Source organism: Eretmochelys imbricata, chromosome 11 (genome assembly GCF_965152235.1).
Source record: "Eretmochelys imbricata isolate rEreImb1 chromosome 11, rEreImb1.hap1, whole genome shotgun sequence".
Classification (NCBI taxonomy): Eukaryota; Metazoa; Chordata; order Testudines; family Cheloniidae; genus Eretmochelys; species Eretmochelys imbricata.
Genome location: NC_135582.1, coordinates 64,764,660 through 64,787,522, shown reverse-complemented (window position 1 = coordinate 64,787,522; position 22,863 = coordinate 64,764,660). Strand labels below are relative to the sequence as shown.

General features: G+C 43.4%; 1 protein-coding gene across 20 annotated transcripts in view; it reads right to left on the bottom strand.

Moving 5' to 3' along the window:
• MAP2 (microtubule associated protein 2) overlaps positions 1-13,530 on the bottom strand; it is a 99,194-nt gene extending 85,664 nt beyond the window's left edge. For all 20 annotated transcript variants that reach the window (XM_077829666.1, XM_077829667.1, XM_077829680.1 and 17 more), the window contains exon 1: positions 13,269-13,530. In XM_077829666.1, the coding sequence (XP_077685792.1) occupies positions 13,269-13,530 (262 nt within the window). The remainder of the gene's footprint in view (positions 1-13,268) is intronic.
• Between the last annotated feature and the right edge of the window lie 9,333 nt (positions 13,531-22,863).

Here is a 22,863-nt window from a genome sequence, read left to right as displayed (position 1 = left end):
ACTGACATTATGCAATAATTGTAGCTGAACCAGCCCCTTCTCTAGCATGCAGTCTAACACACCCGTTGCACTAATGAAATCAGTTTCGATACATCAGCTCTACCAGCACCTCTCCACGGTTTAGGCAGCAGAAATTGCTGTTCTTTATTAATGTTTCTGTCTATTTAGAAGCATGCACTGTATGGGAGCAGGAGCTTGAAGTTAGTTTTATCAACACTTTAGACAGCACTGTACCTGAAAACTGCACCAAACTGATCATGTACTGGCATGAATTAGTCTCAAGGAATGAAATGTGACCCATTGCCTCCTCTCACCCCGCTAAAATATATCCTGGTGCTGAGTGAAATTGATTTCTGTAAAGTACTGAATCTACTCGGTGCCAAGTTAAAATGATTTTCTGAAAGCAGCTATCAGGTTTTCTTTCTTAGAGACAATGATATCCCATTCTCACTTTCCCTACTCTCTGCACAGCAGATAGCTTTAAAGTTTTCACTAAGTGTGTTTCCAAAGATAGGAGGAGGTTCATTCACACAATCTGATCTACACAATTGTGGCCTGGTGTCTTGATTTTGTGCACGTCAACAAACAATTTCTTGCGCCTGACAGTTCTTTTGGCATATTCTATGCAATGCATTGAATGGAACAATAATAAATAAATCGAGACTTTGCATTTCTGCAGTGCCCGATCTGAATGTGCTTTACAAACACAGCTAACCTAGCCTCATAACAACTCTGAGAGGAAAATGCCTTTGTTACCGTTTTACAGATGGGAAACCAAAGCACAGAGAGGTTTAAGTGACTTGCCCAAGGTCACACAGGGAGTCAATGGCCATGCTTACCAAATCTCTCTCCCTATCTACTCTGACTCCCCTAACCTTGAGAAGCAAACGTCTAAAAAGATTCTCACTTCCTTTGTCAGACAGTCTGAATCTAGCTCAGAACCTTTGCGGAGAGGCTGTTCAGCTTGCAGCGGGTCTACTTCTGAATGCTAAATAAGCTCCCAGACTACACACTTGCTCTCAGCAGAGCTTAAAAAGAAATCTCAGACAGCGCACTGAGATGTTGGCATGGCAACGTGGAAAAGAAAATCTGCACCTCCTGGCATTCTTAGATGCAACAGCAGCTTGTTTATGTGACTTGTTATTTTTTAAACGGTTTGATGGCAGCCCTCTTTGCTTGGGAGATTAGGGAGCATCTCTTGCTTTGTATGAATAGGCATATATTTAATCTTGCATGCCATGGTGTACCTACATTTAACTAGATACGTATCTGGGATGGGGAAAGGAGGAGTATGTGCGGCTGGCTGTGCTGGAGAGAGGCTGGTCTAAGACACAGTGCCCTGAATTTGCGTTTGCGACTGTGGTTAGCAGTGAATTAATAGTGCATCCAAACCACAGACATTAGATACCATAAAAGGAAAATGAGAGAAAGTGATTTAAAATGAATATAGGTGACTCGGTTAATGACTAGCACAGGGGCAGCGGTAAACATTGGCAGAGCTTCCCCACATTAGGATCCTCAGGGACCACAAAGCTCATAACTGCCTGAGGCTGCTAGCAAAGGACATGGAAACTTTAAAATGAGGCAAGCAATATACACCGAATCCTCGTGGGGCACAGTCAGCCATTGCAGCCGGTGGAGTTACTCCAGGGATGAATTTGCCTGCCTCTTTGGAAGGAGTCAACGGAAAACCTGCAAAATTTCACCCACCTAGGTATTTGAACTCAGATTACAAGGACTGTCAGAACCACTGAAAAGCAAAGCTTTATGTTTGTTTAATTGACTGTCAGCCAAATCCTCTGGCCTCAGATCTGCACTTGGATGGGAGATTATACCCTAGCATGGCCCAAGATGATAATGAAGTTTAATGATAATCTAACGACCCCTTGCCACCATCCCTCCCTGCTGAACATTGTAATGCACGCCTGCGTTTTTGCCATGCTGCCAAGCAAACAGGTTTCGTTCTGCTTGAATGAGAGAAACAGAAGAGACACTGCCCTTGGTACAGTGGGAGCGAGGGTGCGTCATGATGGCTGTCTTTCCTGATTGAGCCAGCTGTGTCATTTGGAGCCACCGGCAGCCATCAATTTAGCAACGTCTGATGGAGAACTGACAAGTTGCTCCAGCCTCAGCTTCTCTCAGCGGCATGTTGCGAATGCTAAATAAGCTAAAATGGCCATAACAGGCTCAGATGACATTTTGTTCCCCATCCACTTATGCACATGGCCCCTGATTCAGGAAGGGCATTTAAACACCTGCTTAAGTTTGACTCCAAAAGGACTTAACCACAGAGTTAAAGCTGAGCACATGCTTACGTGCCCTTCCGGAATAGGGTTGCTTTCCTGAACCAGGGCCCTGGCTGGTTTATATAATTACTTTTTCTAATTTCTGGTATCCTTGTGCCCTTTCCCCTTCCCCTCCTGGTGTTGTGTATATTGCCCTAACTTAGACTGCAACTTCAGGGTGGGAGATGGCATTTTCCTAAGTGTTTTGGGGCAGGTAGCACAAAGGGCATCTCTGACTAGGCCAACTGCACTAAGCCCTGGCTGCTGCTGTGATACAGCTTAAAAATAATCATTATAAAATTCTCAGCCTTCTTTATGCAAGTGAAGAATCAGCGAAGCAACGTGGCAGCACGCCATTCACAGGAGATGCTGAGTCAGAGCACCGTCAGCTCTCTTGCTCCTCGGTCCTTTGAGCTCAGATGGCAAGCAGAGGGGTTTGAGGAGGGAGACACATAGCCATTCACAGTACAAATGCTCTTGGCATTGCTAAGGAGCACTGCTGTTGGCCTGGAGGATGAGCAAGACAGTTGCAAGAGACAGAGATAGAGACACACCTCTTGTGGAGGGGCAGTGTGACCCAGCAAATGGGGTGCTGGGAGCCTGGAATCTATTTCTGGCTCTGCCAGTCTTGCTGTGTGAGCTTGGGCAAGTGACTTCACCTCTCTGTGCCGCAATATCCCCTCCCACCCTTTGTGGGCCTTGTCTACCTAGATTAAACTCTTCAGGGCAGGGACCATCTGTTGCTATGTGTATGTACAGCTCCAAGCACAATGAGCCCTGATCTTGATTAAAGCCTCAAGACATTACTGTAATATTAATCATACTACTTCTGATATTCTAGTAATGGCGGAAGCAGATTAGCCTATTGCAAAGAATGAGGGGAGAGTGTCAAAACTCCATCTAGAACAGCCACTAATGAGGGACAGAGGCAGTAACACTGGAAGGCAAAGTTCTGTCCAAGGAGGGAGGATGGGGATTATCAACAATAAATAAATCAGCCCACAGTAGAGAATATAGCCAGGGTCTGCCTCTTTGTTGCGTGTCTTTTAATTGACAGGATACTCCTTCTTCACGCAAGAAGTGAAGGATGAAGCACAGAATCAAAAGCAGCAGTGATCTGTCAATTTCACATCCTCACAGTAGAAGCTGGCTATACCAGAATGATAAGAGCATCGTTAGAATTTTTTAAAAGGCTGTTTCTGTGAATACAGGTTTTAGGATATATCATGTATTAAGAGTGTGGTTGGAATGATATGTTGTCAAAGATGTTTCATCCAGATGTCAGCCTTGCTATTCCAGGTGTTCTATCAATGGGCTTCCCAATGCCATTACTTATGATGTTATCTGGGAACATCAACTGCAACAAGTTAGCCCTCTTGTTGCCATGACTACAGAGTTGTATTCAGCTCACATCTCCATCCTGAAAGAATCTTAGCTATTTATTCCTGGTTCTCTTATTATGATAAGAAAGAAAATATTACAACTAATTAAAATAATAAATGGGGCCAATTTATTTATTTATTTAACCAATACAACTCATTCATTGTCTCTTCCAGCCAGATTCAACCCTGATGTATGTGACTGTAACTTCCATGGAGTTATTATACGAAGGGTGGCGTAGGATGGGATTGTCAAAAGTGCCCGAGTGATTAGAAGCACAGGCTGGAATTTTAAAAGTAGTTTTATAGCGTTAGATGATTGACAGGCGAATTTCAATAGGTGCCTAACTCCCTCAGGCATCTTTGGAAATCCCAGCCATAAAAGTATTTGTGCTCCTAAGTCACTTAGGAGCTTTTGAAAATCCTTCCCTTGGGCGTTCTTGGACAGACTGTTCAGAAGCCTCAGTATCTACACTGGGGCCAGATTTTCCAAAGAGCTCAGCTCCCATTTAGTAACCTAAACAAGTAGACAGATTTTCAAAGGCATTCATCATACAGCGGCTCTTGCTGCTCTCAATAGGTGCTATTGGGTGCTGAGCTCTTTCGCAAATCTGGACATTTCATGTAGGTGCCTAGATGGAAGCTGAACCCTTCTAAAAGTCTGGCTGAGGACTTTTGAAAATCTGCCTCACCGCTTTTCTATACATTGAAGCAGACGAAGAGTCAGCATCCAGGCAGCATGACAGCCTTGTCAGCTCAGAGAAGAGATATGATCTTAAAAACTGCAGGATGTAATGAAAAGGGGCGGCAAAGAGTTAAAATACAGCTCCCCAAAGAGACAGTGACTGATTTATGAAATTCCTCAAAGGGAGGGGGAAAACTAAACATGGGTGAAGACTGAACTAAATTGAACATCTTACCAAACTTAGCAAATGATCATGTAAGCCACAGACAAAGACCGAGGCAAGGGCAAATGCATTTGCAGCAGTTATTAAACAAACAGAGCCAGGGGACAGCTATTTTAGAAGGTGAGAGGGAGAATTACCCTGGCCTCATTCCCAGTCCCCTCCAAATGAACCACTGAGGAGGAGCTATACAAGAGTCTTAACAGAGAATGGTGAAAAGTATTTCCCAAGGAATGCCCCAAAGAGCTTGCACTCTAAAGCTTCTGTCTACGCCTTCTCCAACAACATAATTTGATCATGTCTGATGTATTCAGACAAGATGTCACAGAGAATGAGATTCATGTTACTTCTAACAAGCAATGCATGAATTTCAGATCTGTGAAATGCAATGTATGTTTGCTAGTGTCTATCAGCAAGCACGATGCATGGTGTATAGTAATTACTATCACGATTTCCTGGGAAAAAGGAGAGAGACTGGCATGCTTAATTAAAGCTTCGTCCCTGTGGGACTATGCAATGAAATTGAGCTTTTTAAAAATAAGGAATGAAAGGGAGTAAACACAAAAATCAGATTTATCTTTAGATCTCACTGATTTTCCTTCTTCTGAGCTGTTTCATTTGCTTCTCCTATTTCTTGTACTTTGTTCTAAATGTATTCCAACTGAAAATGCACAGTTGAAACAAAAGGCAGGGAGGTCTCCCCCCGCATGCCAGATGTTACACAACCTGCTGGAGCCTGAAGATGCTGTCTTAATTCTATTAACACGATGTCAGCTTCAAAACTGCAAGGGCTGTGGTGCAGTGTGAATAGCTGAATGAAGAGGAGAAATACTGCAGTAATGCCGGGACTGCCAAAATCATCAACTCCCACTGTCCAAGCTCCCCTGGAGGGCAGAAGGCTGATGCCAACAAAAGCCCCATTTGCTTGCTCGCTGGTGCTGTGGAAGTATCATGATTGGTACCAGCAGTGGGCTGTGTGTGTGTGCGAACGTGTCAGAGAGTGCGAGAGAGATGGGGTAGGAGAAAGGAAGATTAAATTAGGGAAGTGATCAGAGGGAAAAAAGTATGACTGTATCAAGGACAAATTGATTACCAGTCTGAGGGAATTTCACTGTGGGGGAAGCTGGCATACACATCCTACTGTGCTCATGAGGCCCCTAGACTCTCGCAATCAGGCTTGACAAATGCAGCAGCTTTTGGAAGCAGGCTTGCAGACGTGCCTGAGTCAAAGTGGGGAGAGGGTGCTTTAGCGCTCTTTGGGGCTGCTGGCTTGGTCCAGCTCCCATTAAAGTCAATGGAAGGTTTCCCCATTGGTTTTCAGTGGGAGCTGGGTCAGGCCCCAGCTGAGTACTAAGTGCTAGTGACCTTGAGCAGGTCTCTGAATCACGCCCCCCTGCTGCAGAGTCAGCACAAGCAATTGCGCACAATTGCTCCACCTGACTGGGCTCAGACTCTGCTTGGCAGTGCGGTCTCTCAGCATTGCCTGGAGCAAGATTACAGTGTTTATAAGGAGGGAGTGCAGCGGCCAGACACAGACATGAGAACCCTACACTGTATGTTACTTTGTTTTACTGCGGTGATATTCTTTCTGACCCAAGGAGTACCCTATTACCAGGCAGACCGGTGGTTCGGTGTCCTCACAGGGTATGTCTACACAGCCCACAGCAGCCGTAAAAGTGGCTGCATATACAAGCTTTTGAGCATCTACACAGCTGTTTTTAGCGTGAGCCCCATGAGACTGAGTCCATTGCCTGGGCTGGGACGCTCACTGCTGCGGGCTGTGTAGACGTAACAACGGAGTGCTGCCATGTGGGAGACCCAGCTTCGACTCCTGGCATGGTGTATTCGCTGCCAGGGGCAGCGGGCCCTTAGAATGCTGAAGAGGCTACGGGTGCCTTTCTGTGGGGGTCGGGGACCCTGGCCAGACTCCTCAGCCAGGAGGCCTGGCAGCAGCTGCGAACTGTGAAGCCTAAGTAGCCAAGGGCAGCGTGCAGGAAAACACTAGTATGGATCGGGGGGCTTTGTCCGTGTGATACGGTACAGTGGTTAAAGTGAGCGTGAGCGTGCTCTTGATCACCGTCTCTCTCCTTGGGAAATGAGAGTCTCAAAGCCAACTTGCAGGTACGCACTGCCTCTGTTCCTCAGATTTAGTAACCGTGCCAGGATGGCCCTTCAGTGCAGGATCCCCAGCTGCTTCTCTGGAGAGAGTTAATGCCTGTTTACAGACTAATGGGTCAGGGAGGAGTTTTGTAAACACATTTCTTAAATGTCTTCATGGAGTTTGGCTGAGCAAGCAGCGGTGATCACGAAGAACCGCTCTATAAAATGAACAGTCCAATCAGGATGTATGTGAATTCAGAGGGTAACAGGACTTGCTTCTCCCCAGGTTTCTTTTCAGGCCATTCTCCCCTCACTGCCCTGAATTAGCTTCCCTGAGGCAGATGCTCATTGTTTCTAGTAGGGCAGCTGCTATTTCATCCCTTTCTTTTTACTGTCACGACTTCTTTTTCGGGTGTCTCTTCTGTTTCTCTACTGTTTTCTGCCTCTTCCTTGCCCCCTCGCTCTGCCACCAAACTCTTTCTCTCTCCTTTCCTTTCATGCTTGTCTCTCCATTTTCTTACCCCAGGCTCCTTCCTTTCAGCTTCACTCTCCGCTCAAGCACCAAGTTCACTCTAAACTCCCTCCCGTTACCTCCCCAGTTTCCCCTAATCGTTCTACATTCCCCTTCTCCTCCTGTTTCACTTACTGCCCATATTTTACCAATCTCTGGCCCCCATCCACTTATCACCCACCAAAACACTATATACCCCCCCACTGCAGAGCCGAACCATCTATCCTGTACTCCCTCCCACACACCTCTCTGGTGGATTTATATTCTCTGGAGAGGGAGGTTGGGCTAGTCACTCGTCTCACTGTTGGGCAATGGTCTCTGCTGTAATTTTTCAGCAGCCTGTCCTCTCCCCGAATATTGGGGGGTTGTGCATATCAGTGAAGCACTCCACGTTTGTCAGGCTGGCAGGACCAGCATTCGGCACATTGGCAAACAGCCATTACTTCTCCGACATCAATTGACAAGACAACAAAGTACCCTGGCCCAGGCCACTATCCCGTGGCTCTGAAAATGTCATTCTGGGAACTCTCTCAAGTTGTTAAAAAGTAATTCAACAGGTAACAACATGAGCAATCCAAACCCCCTACGTTATAGCCCTACTTTAGGTTATCATGAAGAAAGAGATCAATTAACTGAGTCATTATACATAATGACACATTAAAATGGCTTATAAGGAAAAGATTTTACAATGAATCCAGCTATTTTTACCTCCAGTTATATAAATTGGACAGATTAGTCATCACATTACCGAATAAAAAAGAAATTCAATAACAACTACCTTTTAAACATACTAAACAAGCCTGATCATTTAAAGTCCTTTGCAAGTTACATATGTGTTGGATTTTGAATGAATAACCTACTGAGGGTGTTGTGAGCCTTCGGTAAGATTCCGGAGCTATCCCTTCCGAATTCCTGACCAGGACTTTTCAATGACCAAAGTGCTACTATCACAGATTAAAAATGAGCCAAGAGCATGCTGGGAGAAGACACTCCAAGATTATTCAGGACTGTGCAGATACTGATTCAAAACCTACTGAAGTCAGTCCACTCAACAGTGAAGTACATATTTATAAAGTTTATACAGAAATACTCCCTTAAGAACACATACTTCACATAACAACAGTTAGCTTCATGAGAGCTACAGTTCTGGTCCTGTATTCCTGGAGCACCCAAAACAGTCACTGAAATTAAAGACAGCTCTGGACTTGTATTCCTGGAGCACCCAGTATATTCATTGAAATTAACGGGGTGGGTGTGTATGTGGGCACACACACACACACACACTTACTGATTTATATGAGTATTCGGGGTGTTCCAGGAACATATATAAATCAGGGATCTCTGGATCTAGCCTATTCTCAATAACTGATAATAAAAAAATGCATTCATTTTACAGAAATAATTCATACGATATCACTGCCAACACTCGCACTCTGTGCTGGCTACGAGTGGGGTAATCGGTGCTCTTGGAGTGCCAGAACATCTGACTTTCACAGCACTGTTCTCACAGTATCTCATCATCATGATCTCTCCTCTCAACAAGAAGGCTTGCCAACCAAGCCTGATTTCATTCTTTCTTTAGATTACAAATTTGGTCCATAAAGGTATCTGTATAGATGTAATATACATAGACTTTTTAAGGCTATGTCTACACTACTGCAGTAAGTTGACCTACGCTACGCAACTCCAGCTAGATGAATAACGTAGCTGGTGTTGACATATCTTAGGTCGAGTTACTGCGGGGAGGCGACGGGAGAAACTCTCTGTCGACTTACCTTACTCTTCTCGTCAGGGATAGAGTACAGGAGTCAACTGGAGAGCGATCTGCTGTTGATTAGGCGAGTCTTTACTAGACCCGCTATATCGACCGCCAGTGGAGCTTAGTATTGCATGACTTTTTGATTACAAAATTAGCACTATACAGTATCAATGTATACTGTAGAGCCATTTAACATGTAGTTAAATGGGGGAAAAGAAAGAAGGCTGCAGTGAACACATTTATATACAAGGGATCTGCTACGCTACTGCCCTTCCTTACATTTTATACATCAAAACAACATCAAGAATGACTTTCTAAGGACTATTCCACAATCTTAAAGCTGGATCCTGCCCTACTCAGTCTTATGCCACTGGGGGGCAAGATCAGGCCCTGAGTCTACCCTGCAGCAGTACCCTCGCTGAAATTCCCCTCCATTGATTTTGTTTCCATTTACAAGGGGGACACTGATCCTGCTCTGTAACTCAGCCATTACCAGTACGATACCAACGGAGATTAATCAAAGCCACTTCAACAGGCTGACACAGAGGATTCCAAAATTGAGGTCAGGCTCAGTAAATCTTAGGCAGATGCTAAAAGAGAGACACAACGGTATATGTTAATGGTGCAACCCTAAGAATGTCACTTGTGGTGAGGTATTATACGTGCTTCAGTGATAACGGTTACTTCCCCCTTCAGTTTCAGAGTTGGGTGAGATGCCTTTGTCTGAGCTGACTACCTCTAATGCTGGCCTTCCTCTCAGCCCTTGAGTTTTACAGCACGAGCTCTGCGATGGGGGGCAGCGCAGGAGTGGAGGAGACTCCACGGCCACAGCAGAGGCAGGCCACACCGTGCCAGGTAGCGTCACGGGGTTTTGAGGGTTACATCTCAATTTCTTACTGGCACCTGAGTTAATCAGAGGCAGCTGAGCCTAGTTAGGCTGAAAGCCTCAAAACTGAACTGAGCTCTTATCAGAAAGGATCAGGCAAGTATCTAGTGACCAGAAGAAAGGCCCTGTTTGTACTTATGCTTCCATTCAGGTATTTTTTTGTCCTATACTTATAGACTACAGCATGAAGACAGCACAGCCAGCATTTCTTCTGGTTTGTGTTACTGTGGTTGCCCCAGAGAAAAATGCTATAAATAAATTTGAAGCCCCAGTTTGGTTTAATTATATTACTTTACCTTGGCTCCCTGTGCACTTTCAACTGTCAGTTCTTAGAAATGTACTGTATTTTAGGTTATTATTAATTATTTGTATTACAGTAGCACCTAGAAGGCCTGACTGAGATCAGGGCTCCATTGTGCTAGAAATTGTAGATACACGTAATAAGAGACAGTCCCTGCCTCAAAGAGCTTGCAATGTAAGTAGGTAGACAGACAAAGCGTGGGAGGGTAAATAGAGGTGCAGGGGGGTAAAATGGCCCATCCAACCTCACATCGATCAGTGGCAGAGCCAAGAATTGAACCCAGGTCTCCTAACCTAATGCCCCAGCCATTGGACTACACTGCTTCAACTTTAAATGCCTTATTGGCCAACCCCTTGCCTCAGAAAGCGTTACCTAAATTATAAGCAAAAAGAAAAGGTGTCCTTGTGGCACCTTAGAGACTAACCAATTTATTTGAGCATGAGCTTTCGTGAGCTACAGCTCACTTCATCAGATGCATACCGTGGAAAAGTCTGCTGCAGTTTCCACGGTATGCATCTGATGAAGTGAGCTGTAGCTCACGAAAGCTCATGCTCAAATAAATTGGTTAGTCTCTAAGGTGCCACAAGGACTCCTTTTCTTTTTGCGAATACAGACTAACACGGCTGTTACTCTGAAACCTAAATTATAAAAGAAATCATGGAATTAACAAGATGTTTGCTGATCTGCGCTGCCAGAGCCTTGTCCCATCTCATTCCCCATCTGTAAATTGTACAATTAAACTATAAGGTCTATCTTAGATACTTATATGGCTCCAATCACTGTAGCATCACAGTGCCTCATGCTTTTCAACGTATTTATCCTTACAACTCCCCAGTGAGGTAGGGCAGTGGTATTGTCCCCATTGTACAGATGGGGAACTGAGGCCCAGAGAGACTAAGTGACTTCCCCCAGGTCACACAGGGAGCTTATGGCAGAGCAGGGAACTGAACCCTGACCTCCCAAGAAAACATGACCTATCAGAAAAGGCTGAAAGAATGTGGCATGTTTAACCTACAGAAAAGAAGACTGAGGGAGCCTTTGAGAACAGCCTTCAAATAGGTATAGTGTTGATATAAGGGGCTGATGATTAATTGTTCTCCATGTTCACCAAGGGTAGGAGAACAAATAATCAGCTTAACTTGCAGCAAGGGAGAGTTAGGTTAGATCTTAGGAAAAACTATCCAACTATAAGGATGGTTAAGCTCTGGAACAGGCTTCCAAGGGTGGTTGTGGAATCCCCATCACTGGAGGTTTTTAAGAATATTAGACAAACACCTGTCAGGGATCATCGACCTGCCTCAGTGCAGGGGGCTGAAGTAGAGGACATTTTGAGGTCCCTTCCAGCCCTCCATTTTTACAATTCTATGTCCCAGGCTAGCTCTGTAACTACTGGACCATCCTTCCTTTATTACTTGTTATAAAGTGCTTAGCATACAATATAATAATAAAATATAAGGAGGGGAGAATGTGGGTGATTAAAAAAGCACTATGTACAGGGCTGGATTTTCACCTTATGCAACCCTAGGCATGGCATCTTCGGTGCCCCCGCAGCCTACAGCTGACCTTTGCGTTGCACACAGTTTTATAGAGGTAAGGTGCCGTAGAACGCAGGCACCCGTAGGCACGTGCTTACTGTGCCTAACTGGAAATCCGGCCCTGTACATAGTGCTATGACTATTTGCGGTTAAGTATAGAAGGAAGTTAGATTAGTGGGAAGGGAAAAAGAAAAGGAGTACTTGTGGCACCTTAGAGACTAACCAATTTATTAGAGCATAAGCTTTCGTGAGCTACAGCTCATTTCATCGGATGCAAACTGTGAGCTGTAGCTCATGAAAGCTTATGCTCTAATAAATTGGTTAGTCTCTAAGGTGCCACAAGTACTCCTTGTCTTTTTACAGATACAGTACGGCTGCTACTCTGAAACCTGGGAAGGGAAAGGGATTCTTCTACCCAAAGGACAACCAAGAACATGTCTGCACTACTGCTTGCACATCAGGTTTACTTTATCTCTGGGCTTTTGAGTTGTTGCTAACCACAAGGATAATCTTTCAACATTTAAATCTATATATTTTTAACAGACCTATCATTTCCAGCACAATCTCTTACGAAACTACTTTGGGGTCTGGAGATTTAAAACTATCCAATTGCTGAGAAATTATGTCTGGCATAAAGTGCTGTCAACGGCCAGTAAATGGTGCTAAAATGATCTTCTTAGCATGCATGTATGCATGCACTGAGGGAAGCAGTGTCTGCAAAAGAGAGAAATTTCCCCTGCATTGTGCATTCAGGGCTTAAATTGTGAGTTTTGCAAAGGAAAGATTGCTGTTTGCGTCGAAAATAAGAAACCCATCTTGCATATTTTATTCATTTTGACACAATCAGAGTTTTTTTCATCAGCCCGAATCCTAAAGTCCTTATCCAATTGATACACCAGTGAAACTCCCAATGATTGCAAGGGGAGATATGCCTGTATAAAGTCAGAAAAAACACAGAGGGCCAGAATATGGCACCCTTACTCATGTGAGTAGTACCTTTCTCCATGAGTAATCCCACTGATTTCAGTAAGATACTACTCAATGGAATGGTAGCAGAATCTGGCCCTGAGAAAAGACTTCAGGATTTGTCCTGGGAAAAGGGGAACATTATCACACAGTAACTGATTAGGTTTTTTTGCTTCATGATATTACAATAGACCTGACTCTCATCTCCCCTACACCAGAATATCCAAGGAGCTTCTTGGGGGTTACATCTGACTTTCACCAGTCAGAAACCAGGCCCACTGTCATATATTATTTAATGTTTATATTAGCGTATTGCCAGCTGTCCTGAATCAGGGTCAGGGTCCTGCTATGAGTTGAGCATGGTACCTACACAGATGAAAAAAACATGATCCGTGTCATGAAGGGTTGGGGCTACCCCATCAAAACCGAAAGCTTTATGGTACAAGTCTCTTTTTTTGCAGTGGAGGAATTAAAAGGATCGTAAAGGAAGTACTTATAAAAGCAAACACCATGGCTTTGCTCTCTTAAAGCTCGCACAGCACATGTGGTAAAACGCTATGTGTTCACCTTCAGACCAAAGTGACCTCAAAGCAAGATATTATAGGAGAAAGGGAGGGTGGACCGGAGTCTGGCTCTGTCACCTGCTGTTTCTCTGTCTCCTGTGGATAGCTCTCCATTGATCCCATTCTCTTTGGTTCTAGAGTATGTGCCCTGTTGCCCGCGTTCACCATATCCTGCTTCCTCATCCTCTCTGTATGGAAATCCGTTGGCACTTCTGACCAGTCCGGCACCTGCACCAGCTTGCTCCTTAATTTCAGGGGAATGCGGGTGTGAAGAAGCCTCTGTTAGTTGACTTGAAGTCCAGTGCGGTGCCTTGGCTTCATCCTTCCTATCATCTGCCATTTTCCCTCTCTTTCTCTGTCCTGTAATTACAGTAGTAAAATAGATTAGCAGTGATCCGGGAATGGTTTCCCTGGCTCATTGTTTACAACCCTAGCATAGCTCATACACATTTCTCAACTACATTGTCAGGGAACCCCAAACCACTGCCAGGCAAGGGGTTTAAAAGTAAATCAAAGGTCACTCTGCACATGACTGAGCTGCTTTAAAACAGATTATTAAACTTTATGGGCCAGATTCAGATTGACTTCAGTGGATTACGCTGGTTTCTGCCACTGATTTCTTGATGGAAGATCTTTCATGACTCAGTTTTTGGTTCAGTGAGTTCAAAAACATTTGGATATAAGTCATGGCAAATGACTCATTCCTCATGGAAACAATGACATCTCCTGGTGATGGAGGAGGAGAATGTGATAATGACTCTTCAGCTACAGCTACTATTATTAATTATTAGTTGTACTTCAGTAACACCTAGAAGCTCCAGTCATGGACCAGGACCCCACTGTGCTAAAACAAAAAGATGTTCCCTGCCTCCAAAGAGCTTATAATATACTGCTAGACATGGCAGAAACAATATTCATGAATATTCATTTGGATTCTGAACCTATGTTTTGCCTTTGCCACATTTAGATCCCTTCTTATTCATGATTTGCAAACATTCACGCACATTTCTTTTGTTCACATAAATGTTTGGGGAATAGCTGCTCTTCATACAAGCCTTTGTGAATAAAGGTATTTAAGCATGAACACAAATAACACATCACTACTCCTCATTTGCTATTCTCCTGTTTAAAATGTTTCATTTATCCCATCAGGGAGCAGAAAAAGTACCATGGGACTTAGGCTTTGTCTTCACTGCACACAAAAAAGTGTGGCTTTATATCAAGAGTTAGCTAGCTTAATGGACAATCCTAGTGGAGACAAGGCACAGTAGGTATTACCTGGATATAGCTCATTGAGCTCAGCCCCAGGTGGGAAGGGCATTGGGTTCAACGTGACGAGCTAATCTGCTACGTCACGGCTAAAAATGACTTGCGCTGCGTCTCCATTATGATGTAAAATCTTGATGCAAAGAACACACTTTTTTTTTTTTTTATTATTAGTGAAGACAAAGCCATAGTTGGCCAATCACAAAGAGCGAACTGTCTAAGAAAAGAGTTTGCAAACAACTGATAGGCTGAAAATTGCTTGTCAGAACTGTTCTGTAGATAGTTAGGATAAACAAATGTAGTCACAGGAATCCGGATCAGTTTGTAGCTGATTTGCAAACAGAACAAAAGGCTAAATGGTCTGATAACTTGTACACAGCAAAGAATTTCCGGCCCTCTTATCATATATTGACTTTCTGAGCTACTGACTAATTTTTCTTTTAATGAAAAACCCTGTTGAAATAAGAATATTAGTGTTCATTTACAATAAAAATATCAATCACTCCATTTAATCCCCATATAAAAGTGACTAACATATATACTCACCTGCAGAAATATAGCATTGTGTATATTAGATACTAGATGGCATATTTCTTTGGGGAACATTGGACTGAGTAAAGACCCTATTTTCTCTTTGCTGTAGAAATGGGAAGCTTAGCAAAATCACAAGGTGCATTGGGGTGGACAGAAGAACTTATGCACCTCAGTCAGCCACAAAAATATGATACTGTTTTATATTAACTAGTCCTTGCCCTGTGCTTTCTCCCAGAGCCAGTGCTAGGCCTAAGCAGACTAAGAAATTGCTTAGGGCCGCGAGCAGCTCAAGGGAGCCCCCAATTTGCCTGTTAATATTATTATTTTCATAAGAATTTGCCTGTTTTAGTACTGTATGTGTGGGGAAGCCCACAAAAATATTCCTGCGCAGGGCCCCAATGGGATAGCACCACCACTGCTTCCTCCTCTTCCTTTATTCTCTATTGTAAGTTGTATCAATTAGGTTTCTTGTTTAAGAGATTTCAGCTCACACAATGAATGCCAGAAAGCCATGATGCCGTCATCTCAAGTCAACCAGCGCCTGGGAAATGTTATTGGTGGAACTGAGGAAGAGAAAGTACAAGTTGGTGCCCTCGTGTACTTGAGGCAGTCATCTGCCTTTAATTCTCTTAATGCTATGAAATTAAAAACATTTTGTGATCAAAGCTCTTTCCAGAAACATGAGAGCATGGGGCAAATTCTTCCCTCTGGAGATAACACATTAACACACTGCAAAAATCAATGAAGTTCACTATGGAGGGTCATGTATCTGAGGACAGAATTTAGCCAATTCTGTCAAAAAAAAAAAAAGTATATACCCAGCTGTGTCCCTTTATTAAACTGAACAAAAAGCTAACAGAAATATTGACTCAAAGTTTCCATCCATCCATTCAAGGCATTTAGAACTAGAACCAAAGCCCTTGGGAGTTAATGAGAGTCTTTACATTGACTTTGGATCTGGCCCATATATCACATTCTAACTCCAGAGGTTTATTGTCTCCAAAAGTGAAGACAATACCAAGAATCATCATGCTGAAAGGGGTTTAATACAATAGCAAATGCAGAGGAAGCATTTCTGATCATCATTTTGATAAAGGTGATGGTTACAGTCACAGCGCAACAATCCTAATGCTATTGTCTCCAAGTGGCCCTTCCCCTTCAAGTTACACACTTCTTCGTTCTCCTCCATCTCTGTGGGAAGGATATTTGCATTCTTATCCGTGCTACAGAGAGTCCTCTATGAAAGTAACAGAAGCGCTTTCATCTTTAAAAGTAAATATAGTGGGTGGGTTTCAATGGGAATTATGTGTATCTGGGGGCAGAACTTGGCTCAGTAAGCAAAATAGATGGTTAGAGAGTGAAACATTGATGAATTCATTCTAGACTCTGTTATTCATAAAGTGCTCTCACAGTTTATAATGCCAGTAGAAACACTGGGAGTGAGTCACAATACTTCTTTGTATTCACTTCAGGGACGACTACTCTCCCCAATGCACAAACTGTACCTCTTATACAAACGGGTGTGCTTGGAGCACAGGAGAGATTCCATCAGGCCCACACACACTTTTTATCCTGTTTTTACCGCTGAATGTATTTAATTCAATACCAAATTAATTATTCAAATAGTTAATTCAAGTAGTAACCTAGAAAAAACGCAAAGCGGTTAATCACTGTGGCAGTTTTTAAATAGTGTTATGTAAATAAATGAAAAGAATAAAAGGGACCATCAATCATAGAGTTGAAACACATCATTGCTAGAAATTTTAAAAGTCAGTTTGCCTTTTCCACTATAGTTTTCTGGTTTCCTTTCTGAACTGCTATGAAGGCCTTTGAAAATTACAAAGACAGACAGAGCATCCTCTTGAAATGTCACGCTTCCATGGTTAAAATGAATTGTGACATTTATCACCCCTCACTCTTTTCTGATTCCAGTGTTATCTAATTATGATGTAATATGCTACAACAATCTTAAGGGCATGTTCTCTCCCCCGCTGCTCCCGCAGGTGAATGTAGTGGTGGTGGAAGAGTCTGGATTGACAGAATTAGCTATTTAAGTCCTCTGTTTCCCCACAGAATAGCTGTCTGGGAGAGGGATAGGGGGTGGGGTGGCTAGGATACTGGAATGAGACACAAGAGAGCTCAGTTCACTTTCCAGCTCTGTCCAATTCCCTGTGTAACCTTCAGCAAAGCACATAATCTCTGTGTGACCTAATTCAGAACATGAAGGTAATGTTATGTCCTTTGTCTCCCTTTTCTATTTAAAATATAAGCTCTTGGGGGCAGGGATTCTCTTATCCTATATGTATGTGCAGCACCTAGCACAATGGGGCCCCATTTCAGCTGAGGCTCTCTAGGCACTATTGTAATACACCTAAATGACCTGGAATAGGTGGTTGTAGGAGCTGGCTTGTGCTGCTACACCAGTGTGCCTCAATCCTGACCCAAAGGAACTACCTCCATGGAAAAGAGTGAGCATGTGGGTTCTCACCTATCGGCAGGGACTGCTGATTATTGCTGCTTGTGATGGTAGTTTTTGTGAAGTGGACACTTTTCCACAAGGAAATGAACTGAGCCCACAACACTCAAAGGATACCAAACAGCTACTGGGTGGCAACAACTCTCAGCTGTGGCTAACCTCCGCTGTGTTTGAAACCAGAGGTGAAAGGCTTTGCCTTTACTCCAAAGCAATTCCAACCCTCCTGCCATCCGGGCTTCATCTCACAAGAGTATAATCCTTCCCTCTCAGGGGTTCTGCTCAGTCAGGGAAGCGACACACTGTACCAGGAGCAGCATTATATAACACCTGTATTTAATTAAATGTTTCCTGTTAAAACACTAATCAAAGACAACTTTGCAGAGCAAGTTACAGCTGTGGGGTCAAACCGTCCCATCCTTCCGCAGCGGTAACAAAGGAGTCACAGTGCCATTACACAGGGCGGAGCAGTAACCGTGGAGCCCACCTGGGAGGACAGCATCTCCTGCATGACACGGAGCAGATCTCCGCGGTGATGCCCTATGCACTGACTTCTGGGTGGAGCATGGATGGCTGACAGAGAGGGCAAGGTGGGGTCAGCTGATACCCCACTATGGATCCTCTGATCGATCCACCCACGGAAGGGTCATGATGCAACCTCAGAGGCAGCCCTGGATACAGTAGTGGCCATGGAGACGCTCGTCACGGAGCCAAGTACACGCCCCAGCTATTCAGACAGTGCACTAGTGACAGTATTTGGCCCTCAGCTAGGCATCACATCATCTAAAGGAGAAACCTTGGCCTTGTAACACAAATTATGGTAATAAATAACCACCCTAATCTCTGTTGGAATCAGCATTGTGGCTGAAGGAATTTAAATATTTTGCACTTAACACAGAGAGTTAAACTCAGCAGGAGTTTGTGGCTTGACACAGTGCTTTGCAGCTGTCTCATCTTTTAATGTGCACGTATATATTTTTGTTGCCCCATATATTTTCTGACATGACACCTGCTCCCAGTCGAGCTGTATCAAACCAAAGTGCTCTGAACCCAGCTCATGACAAATCCTTCACAATACAATGTAATGAAAACACATGGTGCAGAGCCAGAGAGAACTCTGAGTTTAGTTCTTCCCAATGCTAACACTCCTAAAATGTCTTCTGTGATCACATTCCTAACAAGAATTCCTTCTAGAAGAAGCAAGCTAATTAACAAAATTACCAGTTGATCCTAAAGTTAGAGGATGCCAGGACTCTGTGGACAAATATGTTGCCGGGTAGAATTATTAATCGCTCACAATCTGAGACTCTCTTCATCTCAAGCACCACGGGGGACAAACTGGTTCCTATAGTATACCTATACTATATTTCTTCCTTTCCCATCTTTCAAACTACTAGTTTGCAGTGTAGTTCCTTGTTTCTTTACAATACCAGCAAGACTATGCCCCTAAATATAATTGCTTATCTGTAAAACCTGCAAAGAATGTTTATATTACTCACATTTATGATAGTTTTTTGAGGGTTTTGTCCCCCCGAATTGTAAACAATTAGCCAATAGCTGTGCATTTCTCATAGACTACAAAATAAATGGGAAAAACTCAGAGATGCTTGAATTGTGGGCTGAAGAAAAGAAAGTCATTGTGTAAAGACTGAGATCGTTTACTGCAATGTGTATCCTCACCAGAGCTGAAAACAAGGAATGGCTCAAGTCTCCCATGTGGTTTATGAGATCTATAAATTGGCACTGCAGTGAGCAATTCAGAAGCCAAACAAATTGCTACTCATTTTCTAGTGATTTTCTCCTTCTTTCAGAGGTATCCTCTTAGAGCATCTTAAGCTTTAAATCCCTCCCTACATTTCTCTCTATTGGTCTAGAAAGCAGTGCATGAAGGAAGGTAAAGGAGGGGTGAGTGTCACCCAGTTGTTTCTATCTATGTGGTCTGCGTAGCCATGGACTTGAGGTGTGAGACTTGCTGTAGTCTTCTGACTTGGAGCCAGACTTTTTCCAATGAAGGCATAAAAGTCAGCTTTTCAATTAAGACTGTTCCCTTTTAAAAAGACAGAAATAGTTGCTGTGAACCAAAGGAAAGCAAACCATACTGCCTTTTAAAAAAAGTCTCTTTTTATGGGTTTTGGATACACTAGTTCATTAAATATTCTGTTGATCTTTTGATGAGGTACAGAGTTTAATCACTGTGCAGTGTGTTTGCTCTACATCATATAATCTATTGTTTTTCATTTGCTTAGTTAGAAACAATCAGAGCCGTTCTTTTAGCCTAGATATTTTGTCTTTCCTTCAAGTACAAAAGGCCAAATCCAAAGTCCATTGAAGGCCAAGGAAAGATTCTTACTGGGCATTGGGTGAGGCCCAAACTGAGTCTACTCCTTGTACAGAAAAGCACAAAAATGGAAACTAGGGAACCAAAAATTAAAACCTAGGCAAAGTGTCAAAGGTATCTGTCCTCTTCTGAATCACAAAATTAAAGGCACAAAATTGGAGACCATATTTGATTCTCCCCCTCCCCAATACACAAGGTCCTTCAGATCTAATTACTAGCGGCCTCATTCTGATTTCACACTAGTTTTACAACACGGTAATTCCACTAATGTGAGGGGATTTACTATGGATTTACACTGGTGAAAGAGCAGAATCTGACTCTTTGATTCTAGGATTCTGTGATTCACTACATTATCCTGAGTTTCATTTCCACTAAGGCCCATTTACACTGCCAGTAGTGTAAATGGGAATCAGACCCACATATATTTATGGCTCACCTACTTATTGTTTATGGTGGAAATATCAGGTGCAATGAGCACCTGAAATACAGATGCACTTGTTTGTTTGTTTTTAAAAAGGGCATAAAACTACAAATTCTAAGTGATCCAATAATTATTAAAACAAGAACTCCTGATAGGGAGTTGACATAGACTGATATTATACGGAATATCCTTTACAGATGATTTCTAAGAGCCAGTGTTTGGTGGTAATTGCAATCCAGGCATCCGCAAAAAATTAAAGGTGGGTGCCAATGGGAGTATAGAAGGGATGAAGATCGTCTTTCACTGGTCGAGGACTCTTGACCACAGCATCAAACCTGCGAGCTCTGTGCCAAAGGTGAGTGTGCTGTCACTGTAGAAGAACTGCCCCTCTCCTTTCAGAAGCAAAGCCTTCTCCTAGAAAAATCAGGAGCCCTTTGTTGGTACTCGTACAAGGAAAGGGAGGCCTCTGACTGGAGATTGACCCAGTTCTGGTGTGCTTCCCTTTCTGTGATGGCGTGTAGAGACCCAGACACCGAGGCATCATCCTGCAGTCCGTCAGAGTGTGAAGTGTTACATCAGTTCCACAATTTAAAAGGTCGCTACCTTTGAAAGGCAGGTCTTCAATAGTGGCCTGACCCTCTTTTGGAATGACTGCAACCAAAATGTTCTTCTCGTAGTGACTGTGGTGGCCATAGACCTGGTTGCAGTGCCAGAGGCATCGAACGAGGCCTGCAGAGCTGTCTTCACCATTAACTGGCCTCCTGAAGCCACTGCCTTCAATTCATTTCTGATCTCTTGGGGAAGTCTCTTGGACAGTTGTAATACCTTGTCCCATTGCATAAATTCATATTTAGCCAGCAAAATGTGACACCTGACTACAAAAAACTGAAAAGTAGCAGATGAATAAACCTTCCTCACCAGCAGATCCATCTTCTTTGATTCCTTCTTCGTATGGCTGATGTAGATATAGAGCAACAAGTATAATTTTACATTTCGATGGTTAAGCCAGATAATTGCATCTGGAGTAGCAGAGTATATTGTTGAGATGCACCTTCATATTTGTGAATTGGGCATTGAGTTGTTATAGGTTCTTTACCCCTAGGGGCTTGTGCAAGTTAGATTTTTGTGAGCTGCTGTTACAATCAATGATCTAGGTACCAGAAGCTTTCTTCTGTCAACATAGCTGTGTCTAAGATAGGGTGTTATCAGCACAGCTATATCGGTCAGGAGTGTTTTATTCATGCCCCTGATGGACGTAGTTATGCTCATATAATTTTTCAGTGTAGATCAAACCTTAGATGTGGCCAAGATATATGCCATAAATCCTTAGCAGTCTTGAGATTGCCTTCATTATCAGGAATGGCTGAAGAACCCTGGGCTACAGGGTGCAGAATGTCAAACAATTTATGAGATCTCTCCTGGACAATCTCCAGTGGCATCTCTAGGGTGTTTGTCATCCTTTTAAAGAGATCCTGGAAGTCTCTGAAGTCATCTATACTGGACACAGAGTCCTCACTTTTATATGCTGGTAACCAGTTTACAGAAGTTTCTGTTGGGATGATTGAGGATCCCTGGAAAGATTCTTAGGAGCAGTTAACTTTACTCTGGACCTCAATGAAGCGGAATAAGGAGCAGATGGAAGATGCTGAGGGTTCTACAGAGGCCAACAGGGTCATGTCTGTGCCCCATAAGAGAAGGGCATATGACACCACAAAGATAGAAACCAGGGAGAGTGAGACATCTCTGAAGCATTCAATCTGCAAGAATAGGGACTTCCTTCAAGGCCACTCTCAAGAATTAGTCTAGGTGAAGGTGGAGACCTCCTAAAAGAACTCCTATTATTATACAGAGATGAGGATGCCAATGAATAAAATTCCTCTAATGGAGGAGCACATCCCTGAGATATAGAACAAAGAGCCTCAGATTTTTCATGAGAGGTAGTCACCAGTGTCATCGAGGGTTGACAGATATTTTCTTCTTCAGTAATGTAGGCTCCCAGGCCCAGAAGAGTTCTGGATACAGCAGACAAAGGAGAGATATCTGACAATGGGGACTCCAGTTCCAGAATAAGTGTAAGGGCTATAGGACATATGAAAGGTGTCTTAGCAGAGGGAAGAGGCAATACCAACAACGGTACCATGATGACAAGCACCAGCACTAGAGTCCCAGAAAAAGTCGAGTCCAGATGCACTACTGACGACAATGGAACTGAGGAAGTGATACTGATCACCAAAGGTGCAGAATGCAGTACCACCGCTGAGAAACACAATCCCACAGTCTTAGAAGACTCATGGTACTGATGCAGTTTCAAAGGAGTCTGCCATCATGACAACACTCAGCCTTCTTCTTGGTCAGCACTGGAGATGGTGATCAGGCCTGAGCCCTTCCTGGGGATCTTTGTTCTTTCCTGCCTTGGGCAGCAGGGGCCACTGACTGACCAGAAGAGCACTGATGAGAAGGCTCAAAGTGTTTGCTAGCAGCATGAGGTCTCTTAGAACCAGCCAATTTCTTATTTCCCAGACTCATGTCTCTTGTAGCCAGGGAACCTGACTTCAAAGCAGGAAGAGACCATTCCCAAGGGGGTACCTCAGAGTCAGACAATTTTTTTCTATCAAGAATCATTTTAAACGGGTGTTGAGAG